This window comes from Emydura macquarii, unplaced genomic scaffold, assembly GCF_026122565.2.
Source record: "Emydura macquarii macquarii isolate MOO-44397 ecotype Brisbane River unplaced genomic scaffold, CSIRO-AGI_Emac_v2 contig_1146, whole genome shotgun sequence".
Taxonomy (NCBI): domain Eukaryota; kingdom Metazoa; phylum Chordata; order Testudines; family Chelidae; genus Emydura; species Emydura macquarii.
The window spans coordinates 17735384-17755633 of record NW_027131283.1 but is presented as its reverse complement, the minus strand read 5'-3'; the positions used below and the strand labels follow the sequence as shown (position 1 = coordinate 17755633).

General features: G+C 39.7%; 1 protein-coding gene across 4 annotated transcripts in view; it reads right to left on the bottom strand.

Annotated features, from left to right (window-relative positions):
• Positions 1-20250, bottom strand: part of TPD52L1 (TPD52 like 1) — a 77472-nt gene that overhangs the window by 48760 nt on the left and 8462 nt on the right. For all 4 annotated transcript variants that reach the window (XR_010919449.1, XR_010919448.1, XM_067546705.1 and 1 more), the window contains exon 2: positions 5857-5972. Coding sequence is in view for 2 of the 4 variants with exons in the window: in XM_067546705.1 (XP_067402806.1) it covers positions 5857-5972 (116 nt within the window). In the remaining 2 variants the exon portion in view is untranslated. The remainder of the gene's footprint in view (positions 1-5856; positions 5973-20250) is intronic.

The following is a 20250-nucleotide window of genomic DNA, read 5'->3' as shown; positions in this document are numbered from 1 at the left end:
TAGAGCCCAGAAACACTTAGAGCTCCAGCCCAGGTTCTCTGATCTAGTGCAGTCCCTTTATGTCACTCCAGCAGCTACACAGGCTGAATAGAGAGTGAAGAGGAAGAGATCACAAGGAATATTCCTAGCAAAAGAGGAATTCCTCCTTCATATAAAGCTGGTGGAGCAGATCTATACCATCTCCTTCATATCCCCTGGTGTATGGGCATGCCAGGTGTGGCTGAAGAACAATCTCTACTCTGGCTATTCTCAGATGCCCATTGGCTTTACGTACCCATGGGCATTCCAAGCATAAAAGCTAGAGCAGAGGAACAGAGAATCAAAGCTCATGCTTTTGGTTTTCTATTTCTGAAAAGCTTTTTAGACTTGATAACTACAGATTAAATCTTACTTGTAGGGGGAAAAATCAGTGGGATTCCTTGCACAGATACATAGCAAGCAGAAACTGGCCATCTAATCTGCCATCTAATCTTTAACAACATTTTAGAAAAGGGGGGAGGGAGGGAAATCAAACCACAAACTGACCTTGAACTAACCAATTTGTGCATGAATTAATTCTAAAGAATATGTTCAGTCAAAAGGGATTCATGGTGCTACTGTTCTTACTCTGGCAGACGTATCTTTTCAAACAAAAATGTTCAGACTTCATTTTATACAAAAATAATGCTTTTAAAAGTCTTATTGTTTAATCCCCAGACTATCAGTTTCTGATTTGCCATTACCTGGGGCCTAAATTAAAGAGGCTCAGCAATTCTAGGCACATGGGGCGAAATCTTGGCCTATTGAAGTCAATGCAAAAACTCCTGCTGACTTCAACAGGCCATGATTTCACCCATTGAATGCAACAAGGTGTTGTATGCAGCATAATCCAGAGTTACTTTACATTTTTCCAATGGGTTTAGCGAGCAGTGGATCATAAACAACTAATTTAAGAATTCCTTCTTCTCGCCATTGCAGAAACTTGAAAAATGAAACATTGTCAACAATCAGCACTACTAGGGAAGAAAACAGATTCTGTGAAGGGGTAACTGAGTGCTTCCAGAAAGTAGAAATTAAACAATCCTGATTCAAAACTAATTAGATTATGTATATATTAATCGAATGGTGAAAGTTAGAATTCCCTTCAATTACTCTCCACCCAAAACCAAAACTTGAAGTGTGTCAGTTTGCCCCACTAACACAATTAAACAGTTTAAGATTAAGCCAAAACCAGTATTTTATATTACTTACAGGTACTTAGACATTAATGCTTGCCATATGAACTAGCACCAAATTGATAAGTACATACCTGTCTGTGCAGACAAAGACTTTTATGATTAAAATTACTTTCCATCTGTTCAGTTAGATCACTAAATCTTCAAGCCTCTATGTAAGCACTAACCCTTCACACACTGCTGAAACATGGACAACGTTATGCACGCTATTAAAGGAGGAATGTGTTTTTTAAACCATCCATTATTAAAAGGAAACCATAAACTTGAAATCTCATCAGTTTAAAAAAAGATAGTTTCAGTTCTAAAACCTCCCCAAGTTGCTCAGATATCACCATGACTAGGAACTTGTAAGTAGCTAGCAGAAAGCCTTAAGGATTTGCAGTGGGATTTTCAAAAGCACTTAAAGTATGTAAGACACTTAACTTCCATTCATTTCAATGAGAGTTCGGTGTTTTTGAAAATCCCACTATTAAATGCCTTTTGAAAACGGAGTTTAGGCTCATAAGTGACTGAGCAGTTTTTGCATATTTTACCCCATTGTTTTCCTAAGGTTAAGCATGTTCAGAAGTGCTATGCTAGGTCATGACCACAGAAAAAGAGAAAGAGAGAGCGTCTCCCTGATAATTTTTGTGGGTTATAGAATCACATTTATCTTATGTTTTTCTCTCTCCTGTTATTACATGGGAGACCCACACAACCAACAGGGGAAGCTGATGACCACCAAAATTATGAATAATCTATTTGTTTTCCCTACTGACTTCAGAAGGCGTGCTCATGCAAGTAAGATTACTCATGGGCATATGTATTTACAGAAGTGGCCCTAAGTGTCCACATTTTTTCTGAAACTCAGACTGACAGAAAGTACAGAACTGAACTTGCTTCAAGAACCATGTTCTGATAGAAACTCCTGGTGCCATGGAATATTTTGGGGCAAGTCTGCCATAATTTTGTAATGTGAAGTGGACCTGTGATACATTTTTAGTTTCAGATTGTTACAGGAATATACAGTCATTTTTAAATGCATTGTAGAAATGCCTGAAGACCTCAGCTAGGACCAGGGCCCCACTGTGCTAGCCAAATGTACAAATGCAAAAGAAAGACAGTCCATGCCCAAAACCTTACAATCTAAAAAAGACAAGAAACAGGAGTAGACTACAATATACACGCAAAGCACATGAAGTAGTGTTAGCTTTTGGTCGTCCATCCCCAAGACCAGCAACATACAAGGCAAGTAGGGGAGGAAGAGAAAACATGTATATTTTTATATAATCTATTATATACATACTCACACACTATCTTATTTTGTTTGTTTAAATAAATACACATCAGGTATACCTGACAGCCACTCATTTTAACTATTAATGGATTCCTTGTAGGCATCAAGAAAGAAGTGGGCCCTGAGGAAGGATACGAAGGAGAGGCTAGCTGTCCTTATCAACTGACACTAAGCCCTGGTCTACACTTACCAGGAGATTCGGTGGCAGTCAATGAGAATTATGCAATCTACTTTGCGCAACTCCCGTCGACTGCTGTGCTTCCCTTCTGCATGGCATCTTCACTGCACTGCGCCGACAGGTAGTTTTCTGGATCAACTGAGCGTGTCTTCACTGACTGCTCAGTCGATCCAGATAGGTCGATCTGATGGCGGCGACTTTGCCGCCATCAGTGTGTAGACATACCCAGAGAGAACACCTCATGTACATGGAGAATGCGGTACAATGCACAGAGACAAGTGTGAAAGAAGTGTACCGTTGGGTGTGTGTGTCAAGATTTGTATCACTGGTGGAGTGGAGGGGGCTGGGGGTGAGGTGAAGGAAAGCTCCACAGGATCCTGAAGCTAAAGCAGGGAGGGGAGATTTGCAATGGCATAGGCACAAAAGGCAGCTGCATCCAACTTCCCCTGAAGTTAGTTTCAATGTGAGTTGGGAGCCTAAAAGCTCTTTGCGCCTTAGAAAAATCTTTTCCAGGAAACTTGATCTTCATTTATTTATAGATGCAGAATCTCCCCAAATTCTCCAGCCTTTTTCTAAATGCAATGCTCAAGCATTTTCCCTTTGAACATAATTACATGCCACTAGAATGCCGTGAGCAATTTAAAACAGTCTTATGAGCCCAGCTGACCTAGATACCGTAATTCTAGTGACTGCAGAACAACTTTCAATTTGCCTTTGTATATTCAAAGTAAGGGTCTTATCCTGTGTGGTGCTATGTGCCCCCAACTGCGACTGACATCAGTGAGAGTGAAGGATGCTTTGGAGGAGGAATCTTTTAGGGAACTCACCCCTCTTTCCCCCCCCCCCCCCATTCTCTCTCTCTACGTCTGCTCTACCAGAAAAGCATGCAAATCAACGTACCAGAGAGCTACAAGGTGCTAGCGGGGACACATTTTCTTTAAACATGAAATAACTCCTACCCCATCTGCATGTCCTGAGCCAGATATATAAATATAATTAATAGCTATACTTAAGCTTCCTTCCTATTATTTACAGGTGTACAAGTTCATTATAGAAGCAACACACAGCTAACATTCTTGCCATATCCTGAAAAGTCCAACTGGGCAGACACAAATCAATCAATCAACTGGCTTTTACTCCTCCAGGAAATCATGAGCCAGCATACAGAATGAATCCAATAGAAGTCCAAGTGGCTGACTTCAAAAATTAGATAACGTCATGGAGGATAGGGCAATCAATGGCTATTAGTCAAGCTGGTTAGGAACGGAACCCCATGTTCTGAGCGTCTCTAAACCTTCAACTGCCAGAAGCTGGGACTGGATGACAGGGGATGGATCACTTGATAGTTGTCCTGTTCTGTTCATTCCCTGTGAAGCATCTAGCACTGCCTACTGTCGGAAGACAAGATATTGGGCTAGACGGACCATTGGGCTTAGTCATAAGAAACACTCTACTGGGTATTAACTGCAATTTAAATATTTTTACTTTATAGTGGAGATAGACTATCTCTACCAAGAATTGTCCTCTGAATTAGATCTAGTCCCATATCAGCCTCCAGAAGTTGCCAGTACCAGATGCTCCAGAGGATGGCGCAATTACAGAAGAACCTGTCTATGACCTGACAATTGTTAATGCCCACTCTTGCGCTGAAGTGTGAAGGTTTATGTCCCTTCTAAAACTTTTGTCTTATTAAAACCCTTAAAATAGAAACTTTTTCTGATTTTGAATTCCCCATCTTTCAGTTTCACAGAATATCCCTTTCTTATTGTATTATGAGAGAGTGATTAGAAGTTACCAATCTACCTTCTCTTTACCCTTCATTATTGTGAATACTTCTCTCACAATCCCTTTCATTTGTCTCCTCTCTAAAGTAAACAATCTTTCAATCTTGCTCCATATGGAGGTTTTCCCATGCTTTTAATTGGCTGTTCCTGAACCTCATCTATTTCTGCTGTGTCCTACAGCAGATATATTAAGGCTAAGTGCTAAGGCTGAGCCTGATGTTGACCCTCTTCCTAGCCTCACCAAACTAAATCAATAATGCCATATAATTTAATCTATTTCAGGCTCCCCCATTTGGGGGATTTATTTTCAGCCATTTCAGCCATTTGGGGATTTATTTTTTTGTAAATTCTCTTCATAGTACTGTAAGAGGTTGTGTTGTCATGACAATCACCATCCGTCTCCCTTTCTCCAAGTATCACGTAACCAGTTCTTTTCATTAAGTGTGTCACAGGGTGGGTGGCCCTTCTAGGTTACAGGTCTCAGCCCACCTGTGACACAGCTGATTTGCCACCCCAGGTGGAAAGAATGAATCAAGTCACTTAACAGGCATACTATGACTAAACCAGGCCTCTGAGGAGCAGAAAAACAGAAGTCTCTGAATGTCCAAAGCGGGGCACTGCAGAGTGGAGCTGCATGAAGAGACACTCTCTTGCAGTGGTTCCTGAGGGAGGGAGTTTTGGCTGGGTAGAAAGACCCCACTGAAAGTTTGTCTTCCATTTGGGGAGTGGCAAAGAAGGCAGGCCAGGCCTTCTGTCTTCTCCAGTGGCTTAGAGAACAGAGGAAGAGCCAACATCTCAGAGAGAAGGAGTTGGGCCCAGTTTTAGGCTGGGTGGAAGACCTTTGATGTTTGTTTTGGAACTTTGTGTTAGTTCAACATACCTTAAGAAGAGTGGTTGTTATTGGACTCATGAATAGCAAGAATAACTCATGTTATTTGACTTGTGTGAGAGGAGCTGTGTACTGAGGAGCCCAGAAGGTGGGAAATTGAGACAGGGAATTGGCTCTCTGGCTCCAAGCCTTGAGAGGGCTCTCGGAAGGCAGTTGACCCTGTTACAAAGTGTCATGCCACAAACCCATGGCCTTGAAAGAACATGGATCTATAATTCTTTCAGGGGGTCTTTCATTCATTATGAATGTTGCAAATTTAAAACTAGTGACACGTGGCTTTTGTTTGTTAAAATAACAACACAACCACTAATTTTACCACTGCAGTCAACAGGTAATGGATGATTAGCCTTCCAAAAATAATCTGACAGAATGAATCACCTTGCACTATTCTAGATTAGAATAATTAAATCAAGGAAATACAATGTATTTGTGACATCTGCACTTCATCCTGCTATCAACAACTTCCAAATTCAGAAGGTAGACATATTAATATCCAGAGGATCAAAAAGCATTACCTTGCCTAGCTCAATCTTTAACTCTTCTTTCTCTTCTTCAGAAATCATGTCAGTGAAATCAACATCAGTGATTGTTTCTTCATCTGTCTCCTGCAATGGCTGTGTTTCCAACAGACCTTTGAAAATAAGAGTAACAGTCAATAAAACTCTCACAAAACATTTCCATGAGCAGGGAGGAGGGAGGTGGCCACCTGATGAAACATGAACAATGTTTGCTACGTGCACTAGAGTTATCCAGGTCTTTCTGATATAGCCCATTTGGATTCCTCTTCTTTTTGCTTCTGTAAACCTATTGCAAACCATAGATAATCACAGAATCAGCAGTGTAGGGCTGGAAAGAACCTCAACAGGTCATCTAGGCTGCCTTCCTGCCTGAGGCAGGATTAAGTATACCTAGACCATCCCCAATTGGCGTTTTTCTAACCTGTTCTTAAAAACCTCTGATGATCGGGATTCCATTCCTTAAGTACTGGAACAGTACTTCACTCTCCTTATAGTTAGAAAGCTTTTCCTAAGATCCAACTATGACTGGAACTTGATGGCAGCATTACATAGCGGCTAGGGAGTCAGGGGTTTTCTTTGTAACAGAGAAAAGGGTTGGTATGGAAGCCCAGGCTCTCCCACTGCATCAGGCTCCAGTCCACAACCCTGTGAGGGTTACCAGAGGCCAGGCACCAAGAGCACCTTATGGCTGCCCTCTCTGGGAAACTTTCTACCCCACCCCCCCATAGTCCAAGCTTTGCGGTCTATGGCAAAACTGAAGAAAAAGATACTGACTGCATCTTTAGTCAGTCTGGGCCCAGCAAGTCGCCTCCTCTTTTCCCAGATGAGTTGCTGCAGCATCCCTTCTCAGGAGCTCCCAGGACAGGTCCTTCTCTCTGCTTTGTCAGTGCCATTTGGAGCTGCCTGGCTTCCTTTTAAATTCCAACTCCATTAGAGCATGTTCTGCAGGTGTGGCTGGGCCCAAAATTGTTCTTTAACTCGTTCAGTCCGTGTGGGATTTATACACCCTGTCACACCAACCCAGATCTCCCTTGTTGTACACTAAGCTCATTACTTCTTGTATCACACTTGATGGACATGGAGAACAATGGTTTTTGTATAATATATTGACGTGAAAGCCCCATCAAGATCAAGACATTAAATATCACTGACCACAACATACCATACTAATGCATCATGATACGACAGAAGAAAAGAACATGAAAAATCTAAACTTCTCTTCAAATTAAAAAAAAAAATCAGTTAATAAATATGGAACATTGCTGGGTGATGTCCACAACAAGGAAGACAATATAGCTGCTGGTCAATATAGTACTGTGTTATACAATAGATCAAAATATGCTTTAAACACATCTCGTTTGTGGTGTTTCAGAGCCTCTCATATTCACTGAGTACTGCATACTATGGAAAGTATACCAAACAGTAAAGTTTGACTTCACTGTTAAAAAGATGTGTTTTTTACTTTGGGTAACTAATACATATGACCTATCCAAAGATAAAAATTTAGTGAAGACTAAACACTTTATTTTTACCTGAAGTAAACTTACCATACTTGGCCCTATACTGGCCAAGAGTTACTGGCCTAGGGATGGGGGAAGCAGTAGATGTGAAGTATTTGGATTTTAGTGAGGCTTTTTACACACTTCCAAATAATATTCTCATAAACAAAACTAGGAAATGTGGTCTAGATGAAATTACTATTTAGGTGGGTGTACAACCTGTTGAAAGACCATACTGAAAGAGTAGTGATCAATGGTTTGCTGTCAAACTGAGAAGACATATCTAGTGGGGCCCCACAGGGGGTCAGTCCTAGATCAGATTCAATATTTTCATTAGTGACTTGGATAATGGAGTAGAGAGTATGCTTATAAAGTTTGCAGGTGACACCAAGCTGAGAGGATATCTTCAAAATGACCTTGACAAATTGGCCTGAAATTAATAAAATGAAATTCAATAAAGTAGACAGTACGACTTAGGAAGGAAAAAAAATTTAAATGCATAATTACAAAATGGGTAATAATTGGCTAGGTGGGAGTTCTGCAGAAAAGGACCTGGGGGTTATAGTGGATCACAAACAGAAGGAGAGTCAACGATGTGATGCAATTGCAAAAAAAGTCTAAAATTCTGAGGTGTACGAAGTGTTATATGGAATGGGAGGTAATTGTCCTGTTCTATTCAGCACTCGTGAGATCTCAGCTGGAATACGGTGTTCAATTCTGGATGCCACACTTTAGGAGAGACATGGACAAATTGGAGAAAATCCAGAGAAAAGCAACAAAAATGAGAAAAGATTTAGAAGACCAGACCTATGAGGAAAGGTTAAAAAAAATTGGCCATGATTAGTCTTGAGACAAGATTGAGGGGGACTTGTTAATAGGCTTTAAACAGATTAAGGATTGTTATAAAGAGGACATTGATCAATTGTTCTCCATGTCCACGGAAGGTAGGACAAGTAGTAATGGGCTTAATCTGCAGCAAGGGAGATTTAGGTTAGATATTAGGAAAAAATTCTGATTATAAGGGTAATATAGTTTTGGAATAGGCTTCCAAGAGAGGTTGTGGAATCCCCCTCATTGGAAGTTTTTAGGAGTAGGTTGGACTAACATCTGTCAGGGATGGTCTAAGGTTACTTGGTCAACACAGGGGGCTGGACTTGACTTCTCAATCACTCCTGTCCAGCTCTATGTTTCTATTACTGATCTCCTCATCTGAGGTTGACTTTGGCGAATTTAGCTGGTGGTGAAACTCAAGTGCCTTGTCTTCACTGTGTTATTACTTCAAGAGAGGTCACCTGTCTTAGTTAATCCAAGGTAAACACCACTTTTTCAGCAGTGAAAACAGCCTTAAGATGATGCTATATGAAAGTTTCAGAACGTTAGTAACTCTGAAATACAAGCAAGAGGTATGGGGATGGGAATAGTCCAGAAGCTTGGAGTGAAGTATTATTTGTGGTTATTCTTGATTGAATTAAAACTATGTGCTGTGAAACTTAGGTCCTGATCTTGCAAACACTGATGCATCTGCTTAATCTTACTATCGCATGTAGTCCATTGACAGCAATGACAGTACTCCTGGTATTTAAAGCACATGCTTAACTGCTTCCAGGATCAGAGCCATGATTCGTCTCATATGCACAGATGCTCCGGAGATCATCATGCATTATTTGGTAAACACCAACAGGAAGGAGACAGTTTTACAAATGGCATCCAGTGACTGTCTCAAGAAATTTGATGGCTTAAGTAACTCGCAGATGCTTCCCTTTGTCAATTGCAAGGAGAGAGTGCAACTTTACCAGACTCCTTCTCCAGCCTCTCCTTCATCAGTGCTTCTTCTCAGTAGATTGCCTGGGCTGTGGCTCATGGCCTTGTGTTGTATAGCGAAATTTAACAAATCTGGTTCTTGTAATCAGTATCACACTGCAGACCCCAGGGTTCTGAATTCTGAGTGTGAACCTGACCACAGATTTGTTGATTTCATTCTGGTGCTGCTTGGGAAAGCAATAAGTCGCAAGAGAGGCACTGAATTGTCTTGTAGCACTCAGGAACAAAACACTTAAATTGTGCAGAAATTGATGACTTAGCCACCATACCGTGCTAGCTTGCTAAGAAAAGCTAGGTAAGTGGATATTTTAAACCCGACAAAACAAAACAAAGAAAAACATATTTTATACAAACTGTGCAGGAAAATGATTCCCAAATTACTTTTATTAGCCAGAAGAGAATTATAATTTCTAATTTATTCTGAGATTTTGAACAATCTTACCGACAGCCTTTTCACAGCTCCAGTCCCTGCTTCAGAAATGAAAGAATAAACTACAGCCTCCAGCAGGGAAAAAGACTGTTCAAGGGTCTCGGCTTTGTCCGTCCGATACTCCATCATCAACCAGTATGTCAAAACCAGGACCATTGTAGATTTCTACTTTAGACTCGGAAGCCTGGATAAATACAGTGTCCTTCCAGTCCACAACCACATACATCCAGTGTGACTTCTGACCAGAAAAAACTCTGGCTGTGTTATATCCTAAATAAAAAATGCTTTACAGCGTGCATCACTCGGCTTCCACAGAGACAGCTGTGACTGAGCAGAACTCAGCACAGTTTGAGGAGGGTAAAATGAACTTTGGGGCAAGCAAGGAGCTGATCTGGTTCCTGATCTAAGATACATCATCCAAAGGGGAGAGAGAAAAGAAGAGAAGGATGAAGAGACCCAACTGACCTAGTATTTGAAATAGTATTTAACATTGGATGAGATGTACACAGTTCATGCTCCAGAGGGAGGATGTCACAAAATTTAGTAGCGTAACAGGAAATGCCCCAATGCCAAACATAGTTGAATGGAAGAGAATGAGCAGAGTGGTAGCTATAAATCATATCAACCAAACAAATAGATATACGATATACATAAAAATGTATGTTAAAAGAACATTAAGACTACCAAGCACTAAAAAAAAAAGTTATGAAGTGTCAGAATTAAGGCTGCCTGTGATCCTTATCCAATCTGGCTCTTCCTGCTTTTCGGTCCTCCAGTTGACACCCCCCAGCCTAACTTCCCACATTCTCTACCCTCACGGGCTCTTGGTCCCAGGCTGCCACCAGGCTCCTTGTCCCAGTCTCTTTGATTAGCCAGTCCCAGTTCTCCCCCTGCATCCCAGTCCCTCATCAGATCTCCTCCTTCCCCCCATCCCATGTTTTCAGTGAAAGGGCCCTAGAATCTGTCACCATGTTACAGTACTATAAAAGCTAAGGTGAGGTTAATTCACTGAAAGCTGAAAGTTCTATTGTGCCCAAACCACCGGATCTAGGTAGCTAAGAGCTAGAACTTTAAAGTGAAAGACCTGAGGTTTATGCACAAAAAATGGTTGTGCATTTTTGCACTTCAATGTGTGCATTTCTTTACTGAAACCATCTACTCCAACTGTAAAATTAAATATGCAAATATATACATAGATGCTGACCCATCTGCAAGCACAAATTCTCCATTTGTGTATACATATATTGTAATGGAGCAGGCAAATGAAGATGTGTAAATACATACTTCTCCTCCTGTGTACTTTAGGCCTCATCTTTTACAAAAATTCAGCCCTTTACCTTAAACCAATTTTACCCGAGAAACCACTTCTTGTATTACACCTCATCACAACAATTAACACTAACTGGGATGATACTGTTTGTTTCTGGGACTAAGCTTTCCAAGTAGAGGGTCTTTGCTATTGCAATACATGGCCTTTTATGGTGCTCCGGGACTTGAATTTGCTAACCTTAGCGCAAAACACATTTATTTTGCTTAGTTTTTGGTTGATTGTCAGTTTTTATTTACTTGAATCTTAGCCCTTGGCTATTAAAATATCCCTTCCCTTTCCCACAGCATCTTACTTCACATGCTTTCTCGCGTTCAGTAATATCTTACTCCAGGAATATCTCCCTTGATTTCATGGAGCTATATGCAAAATATGTAACTACTCAGTGTGAGATAGCGTGACAGACTCTGGTCCTAAATAAATGAAACAACCAGATGAAATTTTAGCATGAGTCAATAAACTGCATTTCCCCTAGAGTTTAATGAAAGGCTGTAAAGTAAATTGAAGTTATGCCTTTTAAATAATAGATTTTGTGAAGATATTTATTACTTAATAAAGTCATTTCAGGCCCTGTTTGCCAATATATCCCAGGCACAACGTTTACAAAGGAGACATTTCAGAATTACTAAATTAGTTTTTCAGATTAAATGAAAAATATTTCTCTGTTTAACCTCATTACCAAATTATTGATTGGTTTTATATACAGGAAAACAGAACTAGTTTTAACTGCATGTGCACACAATTAAAGATATTAAACAATAGATCATATTAGGATTCTGGCACCTGTACATTTATTTGGCTGATTTCAATTTCTGAAAGTCAGTCCAACACTACAGCTAGAGGATAACTACCCACTTCCTAGCCTGAAATCTGAAAGTGGCCTGAAAAAGCATTGAGCCTGCTAAATCATGATGTGGGTGTTCTGTGTTCCAGTCAGTTGATAAATACTGTTATGGCAGGCATCACCAGGTGATGCTGTTACACACAGTCTTCCAAGTTTTTTTTTGCCTGTATATGAATAAGTTTTTACTCTTGGGAAGACATGCCATGGTTTGTTGGGGTTGGGTTATTGCTAAGTTTGGTGTAGAGGCAACTGTATGAGTTGCTAGCAAATCTGTTCTCTGCCTTAGTCTCTCATTAGAGTCAATTCTTGAGGGTTAATTGCTCCCTGGGAACCAGGCATTGGTACTGAGCTGACAGTCCAGCATGACCACCTCTGTTCCAGGACTGGTATATGTGTACATAAACCAGGTTATATTTAGACTATACCCAGACTCTGGCCCTAAATATCTGGTACCACCCAACATTGGGGTGTGGGGGTTTCAGAAGCAGCAGCAACAATGTCATACACTGACACAAAGCAGCACAGAGAGCTGCCTTCTGTACTGTTTTAGGGAGTTTTACTACCAAATACTTTTCCAGATTTCTTAATAAAATACACAGTAAAAGTGCCATGTCCTACATTTCTAACAGTACAAAATTGTCACAAAATTGTCTTATATGCAGAAGAATCAGAGAAACAACCTTTTGCCCTTAGTTATTGATACAAAGTAGGGGCTTAGTAGCAGTGTGAATAAATTTAAATTACCTTTTAGAACCTCTCTATGGCAACATATTACTGTAAATGTACAAGAAATTACAGAATGCTAAACAATCCATAAATATTTTAAAAATATCTCCAAATATCTCACAGCCATAAATAGCATAAGCCAATAGTAGAAGACATAAAGTCCACAGCTATTCAGATTTAACTAAAGAAAATTATTTTTAATATTGATTTGTTCTGCACGTTTGACCTGCTAAAATAGTCAGGATGATTTAAAACAAAAACCAAACACACACATACACAGCCAAAACAGCAATGACAATTTAATTATACCATTAGGAACTACAGGATCTGTAACTATTCCACAGAGTTTAATTAACCAAAAAGTATGATGCTCCACTGGTCCTGTTGTAGGATGTACAACCTTCATTCAGGTATCTGGAGATTACTAGCTGCATTTGTTTTTATCAGTGTGCAGTCAGACATATTCCTTTAAAGTTCATTTTGCAGAGTATTCCATAACAAGCCATGTCACGTACAGCAACTTGGTAAAAATGAACTACAGACAATAGTACTTGTCAAGTTAAAAGCAGGACTGCCAGATTTTAGCTGGTGTATATTCATTGAAATTAATTTCAGGGAAATACATAAAAAATTCTTCTGTAGTCTAACAAAATATTTATTTGCATACCTTTTACTCTATTAATTTTCTGTACCTTTATTTATTTTTTAATTTACAAGGTCTCCTATCATCTTTGTTCACTGAAAAAATATTTAAAAATAGCATGCATAACTTGATTAATACCAATACTGAAAGATTCATTCACCATTAAATCTTCAACCCTCAGAATAATCATGTTATGTTACATTATTTTATGACAGTTGTGCAAGTCATGCCATTATATTGTAGTTAATCAATTCAGGTAGACCGGTATCTGTCTTTTCTTCTTTTTTTTTTTTGCTTTCTTTCCTCATGGTCAATGCGCAGCTACTGCAGAGCTATCTACTGCTGAAAAAACAAAGTATTTCTAAACTTAATTCTGGCATATAAAGTGTATTTTCTCTTAAAAGCAAATGTTTATACAAATTTTGGCCCCAATTCTGCAAAGATCTGTACATATGCTTGCTTCTACACATGGTGGTCTTGTACTAAAGTCCAAGGAAGTCAATGGAAAGACTCCATTGTACTATTATACGGGCTTCAAATCAGGACCTGTGAGTAGTCCTGTTCATTTCAGCGGTACTATTCCAATGTGTGAAACACATGCCTGAGCCTTGCAGGACTGGGACTTAGATTTGTGGTGTGTAGTCATTTGTGAGATGTTAAAGGACAAAAACTAGAGTTTATTGTTACAAGTTGGCTTTTCATGCACCATACAGTTCAAGTGAACTAGCTTTTTTTTTTTTTTTTTTTTTTAAAGTGAATTCTGTGGGTGAAATCCTGGCCCCATAGAAATTGATTGCAAAGCTTCAATTGACTTCACTAGCACCCCAATTTCATCCAAAGAGTGTGAACGTACCATCTGTATCATGGTTTAATTCTTTGGGTATAACAACAAATATAAACACAATAAGGTGAAAGTTTACAAATCAGCTTTTGGGCATGTGTAGTGAGGCTGTTGGTGTTTTAATTCAGAAAGTTGTTTGTGTTTTTGTTTTAAGCCGGTGGTAGTTGCATGCAACACGTACCGCAGGCTGCCAGCCAGACTGAGATGATAGAGCATCATGGTTTATATTCTGTCTAGACAATATTACAAACTAAGAACTAGACTAACAGCTGTGGGGAAAATATAGAGGGTTAAAAGATAGATTTTTTTTTTTAAAAGAGTCTAAATTGTAAGTTTTAAAAATGTGTGTTTAATTCTAGTGATCATAGCCTTTGCAGGGAATTTAAATCCGTTTGTGGAAAGTTAAGAATGCATGTGAATTTAAGGCTTTTTGGGTGATGCTCAGTGAGAATGTTTCTGGGTTCAGAGTATGTGATTTTGACTTGGATGGCATGGCAAGCGTCAGACAGTTTATGTAACCACAGTTTACAAGAGAGAGAGAAATGGATGCCACCAATCCTCAGTCCCTTTTTCAGCTGCCCTAATGGAGCAAAGGGCACAGGCAGCTCTTAACTCCACATAGCCTTGCTTACCTCTGCAGGCTTTTTAGGGCTCTGCTCTTTGCAATCGGCTACTGGGAGTTCCATTTGAATCTATTCCTGCTTTTCAGAGCTCTACAGAGCCAGGATACACTGAATGCACTGAGACTCAGCTTCCTGCTCTAAGGGGCATGTTGGGAGGCAGACCAGGGGCAAGAGGAAGCAGGTGCCTTGGATTCTGGTGATCCTCAGCCACTGAAATTTAGGAAACTAGGAAACCATCACTGCCAGGATCATTTAGAGTAGCCCAAGCCGGGGCAGTGGACTGATAACTTTGAGCTACCTTTCTTTTCCTTCTCAGACCTTGTGCCAAACATCTCAGCTGGAAACAAGGGCTTGGTCTCAGTGTGAATGTCTCGTTGTCAATAGCACTTAATCTGAACTTTTATTTAATGAAGCTTTTATATGGGAGTTTTGTAATAGAGCAGGAAATGGAGTGTGAACCCAGAATCATTTATGCAACGTACACTTGGGTACTTCCCTTTTTACACGTTATCTTTTGGCTTCCATAACAGCCAACTTCACACTGAATACTGTCATGGGACCAGCCTCCATGACTTTCTGGGAGTTCGGTGGCACAGAGTGTCAGATAGGATGCAATCCACCACAAACACTTGTTCTAAAATCCCTTAGCCTCTAGTTTAAGTTTGAAACTTGGGCCTCGTCTCCACTTCAAAGTGTTGCTGGCAGAGCTCAATGCTCCAGGCGTCATTCTACCTTCTCTAGCCAGAATATGCCTCTCAGTGCACCTCACAGCCCCTTGCCTACGCTGCTCCTAAGCACAAAATCTAGCCCTAATTTGGAGAGATTTCTAAAGCTATCATAGTTTAGCAGTTCTCAAATTGTGGTTTATAGAACATTTGTTTGTAGTCCTTAGCCAACTTGTCCTAGCCAACAGTGTGCAGGTGCTGTTCTTTGTTTTCAATTACTAAGTCACATTAAAAGAAGCCAGAATACATTAAATACTTTCCTAATATTGTTTTCCTATGGAAGGAATTGCTGCAGCTGCCAGAGGGCTGTTATTCCATCCCGAATGGAAGGTAGCCTGTGCAACAACAAACGACAGAGAATATGCTCCATGACATGACCGCTGTGCTAAGATGTGATGTTTACTCTGAAAGAGTTTGCACATCATGCCACAGACAAATCAAGAGGAAGTTCGGTGGGTAAAAGCAGCACAATACCCATAGAGCGCCCATATTACCTATGAAAAAGTTACCAGACTTCAACTCAAAATCCAATCCTCCAACCAAAATCATTTTCTGAAATATCTAGTGTACATATTAGTCATGCATGGATTTTATCATCTCATGCAATGACATCCAGCTCTCTCTGCACAGTAGAATACTCTTGGCTGCCTGAGAGAAAAGGATAGCTTTGTTTTTTAAATTGTAGATATGCTAATACAAAGCAAGTTTTGTGAAATGTTGTAATAGTTCAATGCCAGGGGCGGCTTCTTTCTGTTATATCAATAGTGAAAGTAACAACAGTATTGTACCGCTCACTGTGCTTTCTATTGATCATTCTTCACAACTTCCTTCAGCATCAGAGAAAAAGAAAAAAAAAAAAACATGTCACAGATAAAATGTTGCCTTTTTCTTTTCTACAACCAGTAACAGAGAAAAGACAGAGTCATGGCTGAATGATGGCAGATGAGAAAATAGGTGTCATTGTGCTACAAGATAGATAATTTGCAGAGAGCAAATCATTTTTTTTTTTTTAAAAGCGACTGATCAGCATGATTTTTATAAAACACAGGAAGAACTAAAGAAAAGAATCAAATTAGACTAGAGCTATATTAATATAGGGGGAGATAGGAATTAAAATAGGGAAACACTGACAGGGAAGGGGGATTCTAATCTCAAAATGAACAGATACTTTGGGACACATCCTCAGCTGATGCAAGTTGGTGTCTCTCTATTGACTTCCATGATGTGGTATAAGGTCCTTTATTCCCTAAAATCCTTTGAGAGTCTGTTGTACTTTTCCAGACTTAAAAATGCAAGACTATTACTGAATAAAACAATTTCCCTGACAGTCACACTGCTGTTGAAAGGCCGACCTGCTGAATTAATCCCAAGAAAATAATAAAAAGGTATTTCCTGCAGCACATTACCACAAACAAACTTTTCAACTTGGAAAAAAAGACAACTAAGAGGGGATATGATAGAGGTCTATAAAATCTTGACTGACTAGGAGAAAGTGAATAAGGAAATATTATTTACTCCTTCACAGAAACACAAGAACTAGGGGTCACCCAATGAAATTAACAGGCAGTAGGTTTAAAAACAAACAAAAGGAAGTACTTCTTCACGCAACACTGTCACTATCAACCTGTAGAACTCATTGCAGGCTCCGTGGCAGGCTGAAGCTCTCCCAGTCCTGGAGCAGAGGGAACCCAGCTAGTGTGGGGAGGGAGGTGGAGAAGATTAAGTGACAAGGAAGGGGAAGGGGAGAGAGCAGTGAGCCATGAGGAAACTAGGAAGGGAAGCAAGTGGGGGCGAGGCCTCAAGGGAAGAGGCGGAGCAAGGTGGTCCAGTTTTCAGAAATTAGAAAATTGGCAACCCTACACAGATAACCAATAATCCTGCATTAAAATTAGGCTATGAATTTTAAATTCTTTTCATGTGACAACTGAAATTTAGCAAGTTTGTGTTTGCACTGAAGGGAAGCAATCTGTGTATTTGCAAAGCCAGAGAAGAGAATGTTGCATTAATCAAGGTAAGAAATAACAAAAAATTGGGCTGCTTGGAATGAAAAAGATGGATCTTGATGTTGTTGAGGAGGAAACAGCAGCAAGGTCTGGATATGGTCTGACCACATGGGGCACTGGATAAGAAAGCATCAAAGATAAAAGTGAACCTTCCCATGGGAACCAAATTACAACAGTCCAAACAAAAAACAACTCTGCCTGCAATGAAAATATTAATTTGGAGATCACTTTCTAGTAGAAAGTCAATACAATATGGACGGGCAGTGTTTACCTGTATGAATACTGATGTTTGAAATGTCTGCTGTTTTAGGGTACCTTTTCATATCTCTTTTGTCAATAGCATTTCTAAAGCACCTATCACCACAGTATACAAGGACTGATAATCCTACTCTGTATTATACAAAAAGCTTAAAATAAATATAACTCGAGACTCCACAAATCCATTATTATTGGAAGATACTAGAATTGAATATGTTTACAAAACTGTTTAGGGTCTAGTTTGGCTTTTAGAACAGCAAAGCAAAAAAGAAAACATATAGGCTCTATCCTATCAATATAATTTTTCAGCACGCTGTCATGCATGCCTTTTAAATTCACTTAGTTGCCAATTTATTTAGTGGGCAACAAAAATATTGGCATAACAAAACATCACATCAGTAGTGGTAGTAAGACAAGCTTATAAAAAAATTAACCACAAGTTATTTTCCAGGTGTATTCTTTCCTTCAGAACAAACAGCTTGATCCATGGCATGCTGTTCTCTCCACTTCTTGAAACCAGCACTCTGGCTAAAGTTAATAATGCTACTCCTGATCCTCCGAGAGATGCGGAATAGAGTAGGCATTCTTTCACTCAAGTTGGCCTTTATTTGTACAGCATAAGAAAAATCTCACATTTCTTTACTAACTAGAGAGCATACAGATTTTACCTAGATTGCAAACTCTTTGTAGCAAGGACCATCTTTTGTTCTGTGTTTGTGCACTGCCTAGTGCAATGGGGTCCTGCTATGTGACTGGGGCTCCATTGACACTGTCATATTACAAATAAGTCAGAATACATAATACACAGAACTCCCTTTTACTGGAACAACCACATTTTATAATATCGAGTCAGAGAAATTCTATACAAAAGTAACCTTCAAAAATAGCTTCCCAGGAGTAGTTGTGATTAATTGGAGGGTTGTGGAGCAGTGTGTGTGTGTGACAGGTCCCTGGGGTACAACCTGGAACTGTGGGACCGCTGTGCCCTCTTAACTCTCCAGTCTGGGCTGTCTCTCACAACACTGTGCTAGAGACAAACAGTAACACCCCTCCGGGTGCTGTGATCACTCAGCCCACAGCACGCGCCTCCCATGAATGCTCTGTAAGCCACTCATGAATTATAGAGAGACACCACTAAATCTCCCCAGCTCCCAGCCTTGCACCTCAGAAATGTACCATCTTGACCTTCTGTTGAACAATGCAAGCTCATTAATTGGTTTGCCACTTCATCAAAGACTAGTGGACATGCACTAGCCTTTGTAATCTAAGCAAATTCCCCAAGCACTTTAGGACAATGAATTTCAGCAAATCATGACTTTTCATATGATACCTTATGAGGCATGCTTTGCACAAAATGTCACAACAATATACAAATGATGAATATGGGGGCTACAGGGTACTACTTCGAAGTGCAGTGAGTCACAACATGCAAAGGTGACAAGCAGCAGAGGGAATGCAGGCAAATCTTAACCTAAGTGCCTTATTGTCATGATGAGGATCTGACTTAAAACCATGCCCTCTCACACATACCAGCTATCTGCCCATGTACTGAACTTGCTGGTATGGGAGTTTGCAAGCACTAGGGCTTAATACTTACTTTAGTTCAATGCATAAGTATGGGAGGGTAAATGTTCTACTACCCTATATGCTAGAATACCCTCTAAAAATTAAAAGGCAGACAAGGAGACAATGAGGAAGCTTCGGGATCTGAGACAGAGACTGCATCACACTTTGGCAGTTTAGCAGTTCATCTAATGTATCTTCTACAGAAACCATTCTGTGGCATATAACTGTATCCTGGATACAAAAATGTAACTGCAATAATAATACATAGTCACTATGTTGTGCTTTTCACCCATAGACCTCAAATAGCTTTTCGAAGAGGATTAAGTATCATTATTCCTATTTTACAGATGGGAAAATTAAGGCACATATAGACTAAGTGACTTGCCCAAAGTCATACCGAAGGTCAGTGACTGATCTGCTAATAGAATCCAGCTCTCTTGAGCCCCATTCCAGTGCCAGATACCTTCAAAAATTTTGTTGGACAAAGGGCCCATTTTCAGAGAGGTGCAGTGTAACAATAAAAGAATCATTGCCACTTTTTAATTAAAACTCTTATGATTATGCTTCACTGTTTTACTACGAGACTTAAATAAAGTCAAATAAAACCAGCTTGTCCAGATCAAGCCCCTTTACTATATTACTGCACAGGGTACATGTTACATAAGGTCTAATTTGCCATTCTGACACCTTTTGAAATAGAGCATATTCAATTTTCTTTCTAAAAAAAATCAAGATTCCTGGAATACTCTACCTTGAAACATGCTGCTAAGCAACAAGCACCCACACTCCTAAATAGTGCCATCTAGAACATATGTTGGCCAAAATCTTGTTTTTGAAATGTATGTAAGAACAGAGCCACAACACTGCCCCCCCCCCCTCCTATCAAAAGGCACATCAGTCTGAATCAAAAGCTAAAACCTCAAACTGACTCTTACTGTTCTACCCTTTTAGATGTTAATTCAAGTCTGTCTGCACTTTGTATAATTTTAAGATTGTTTGTAAATGTCCACTGGCCAGTTTATCTGTTAATTTTACCTGCTTCCAATATATTTGTAAAAATCCTATTCTAAGTACAAAAGCCACAC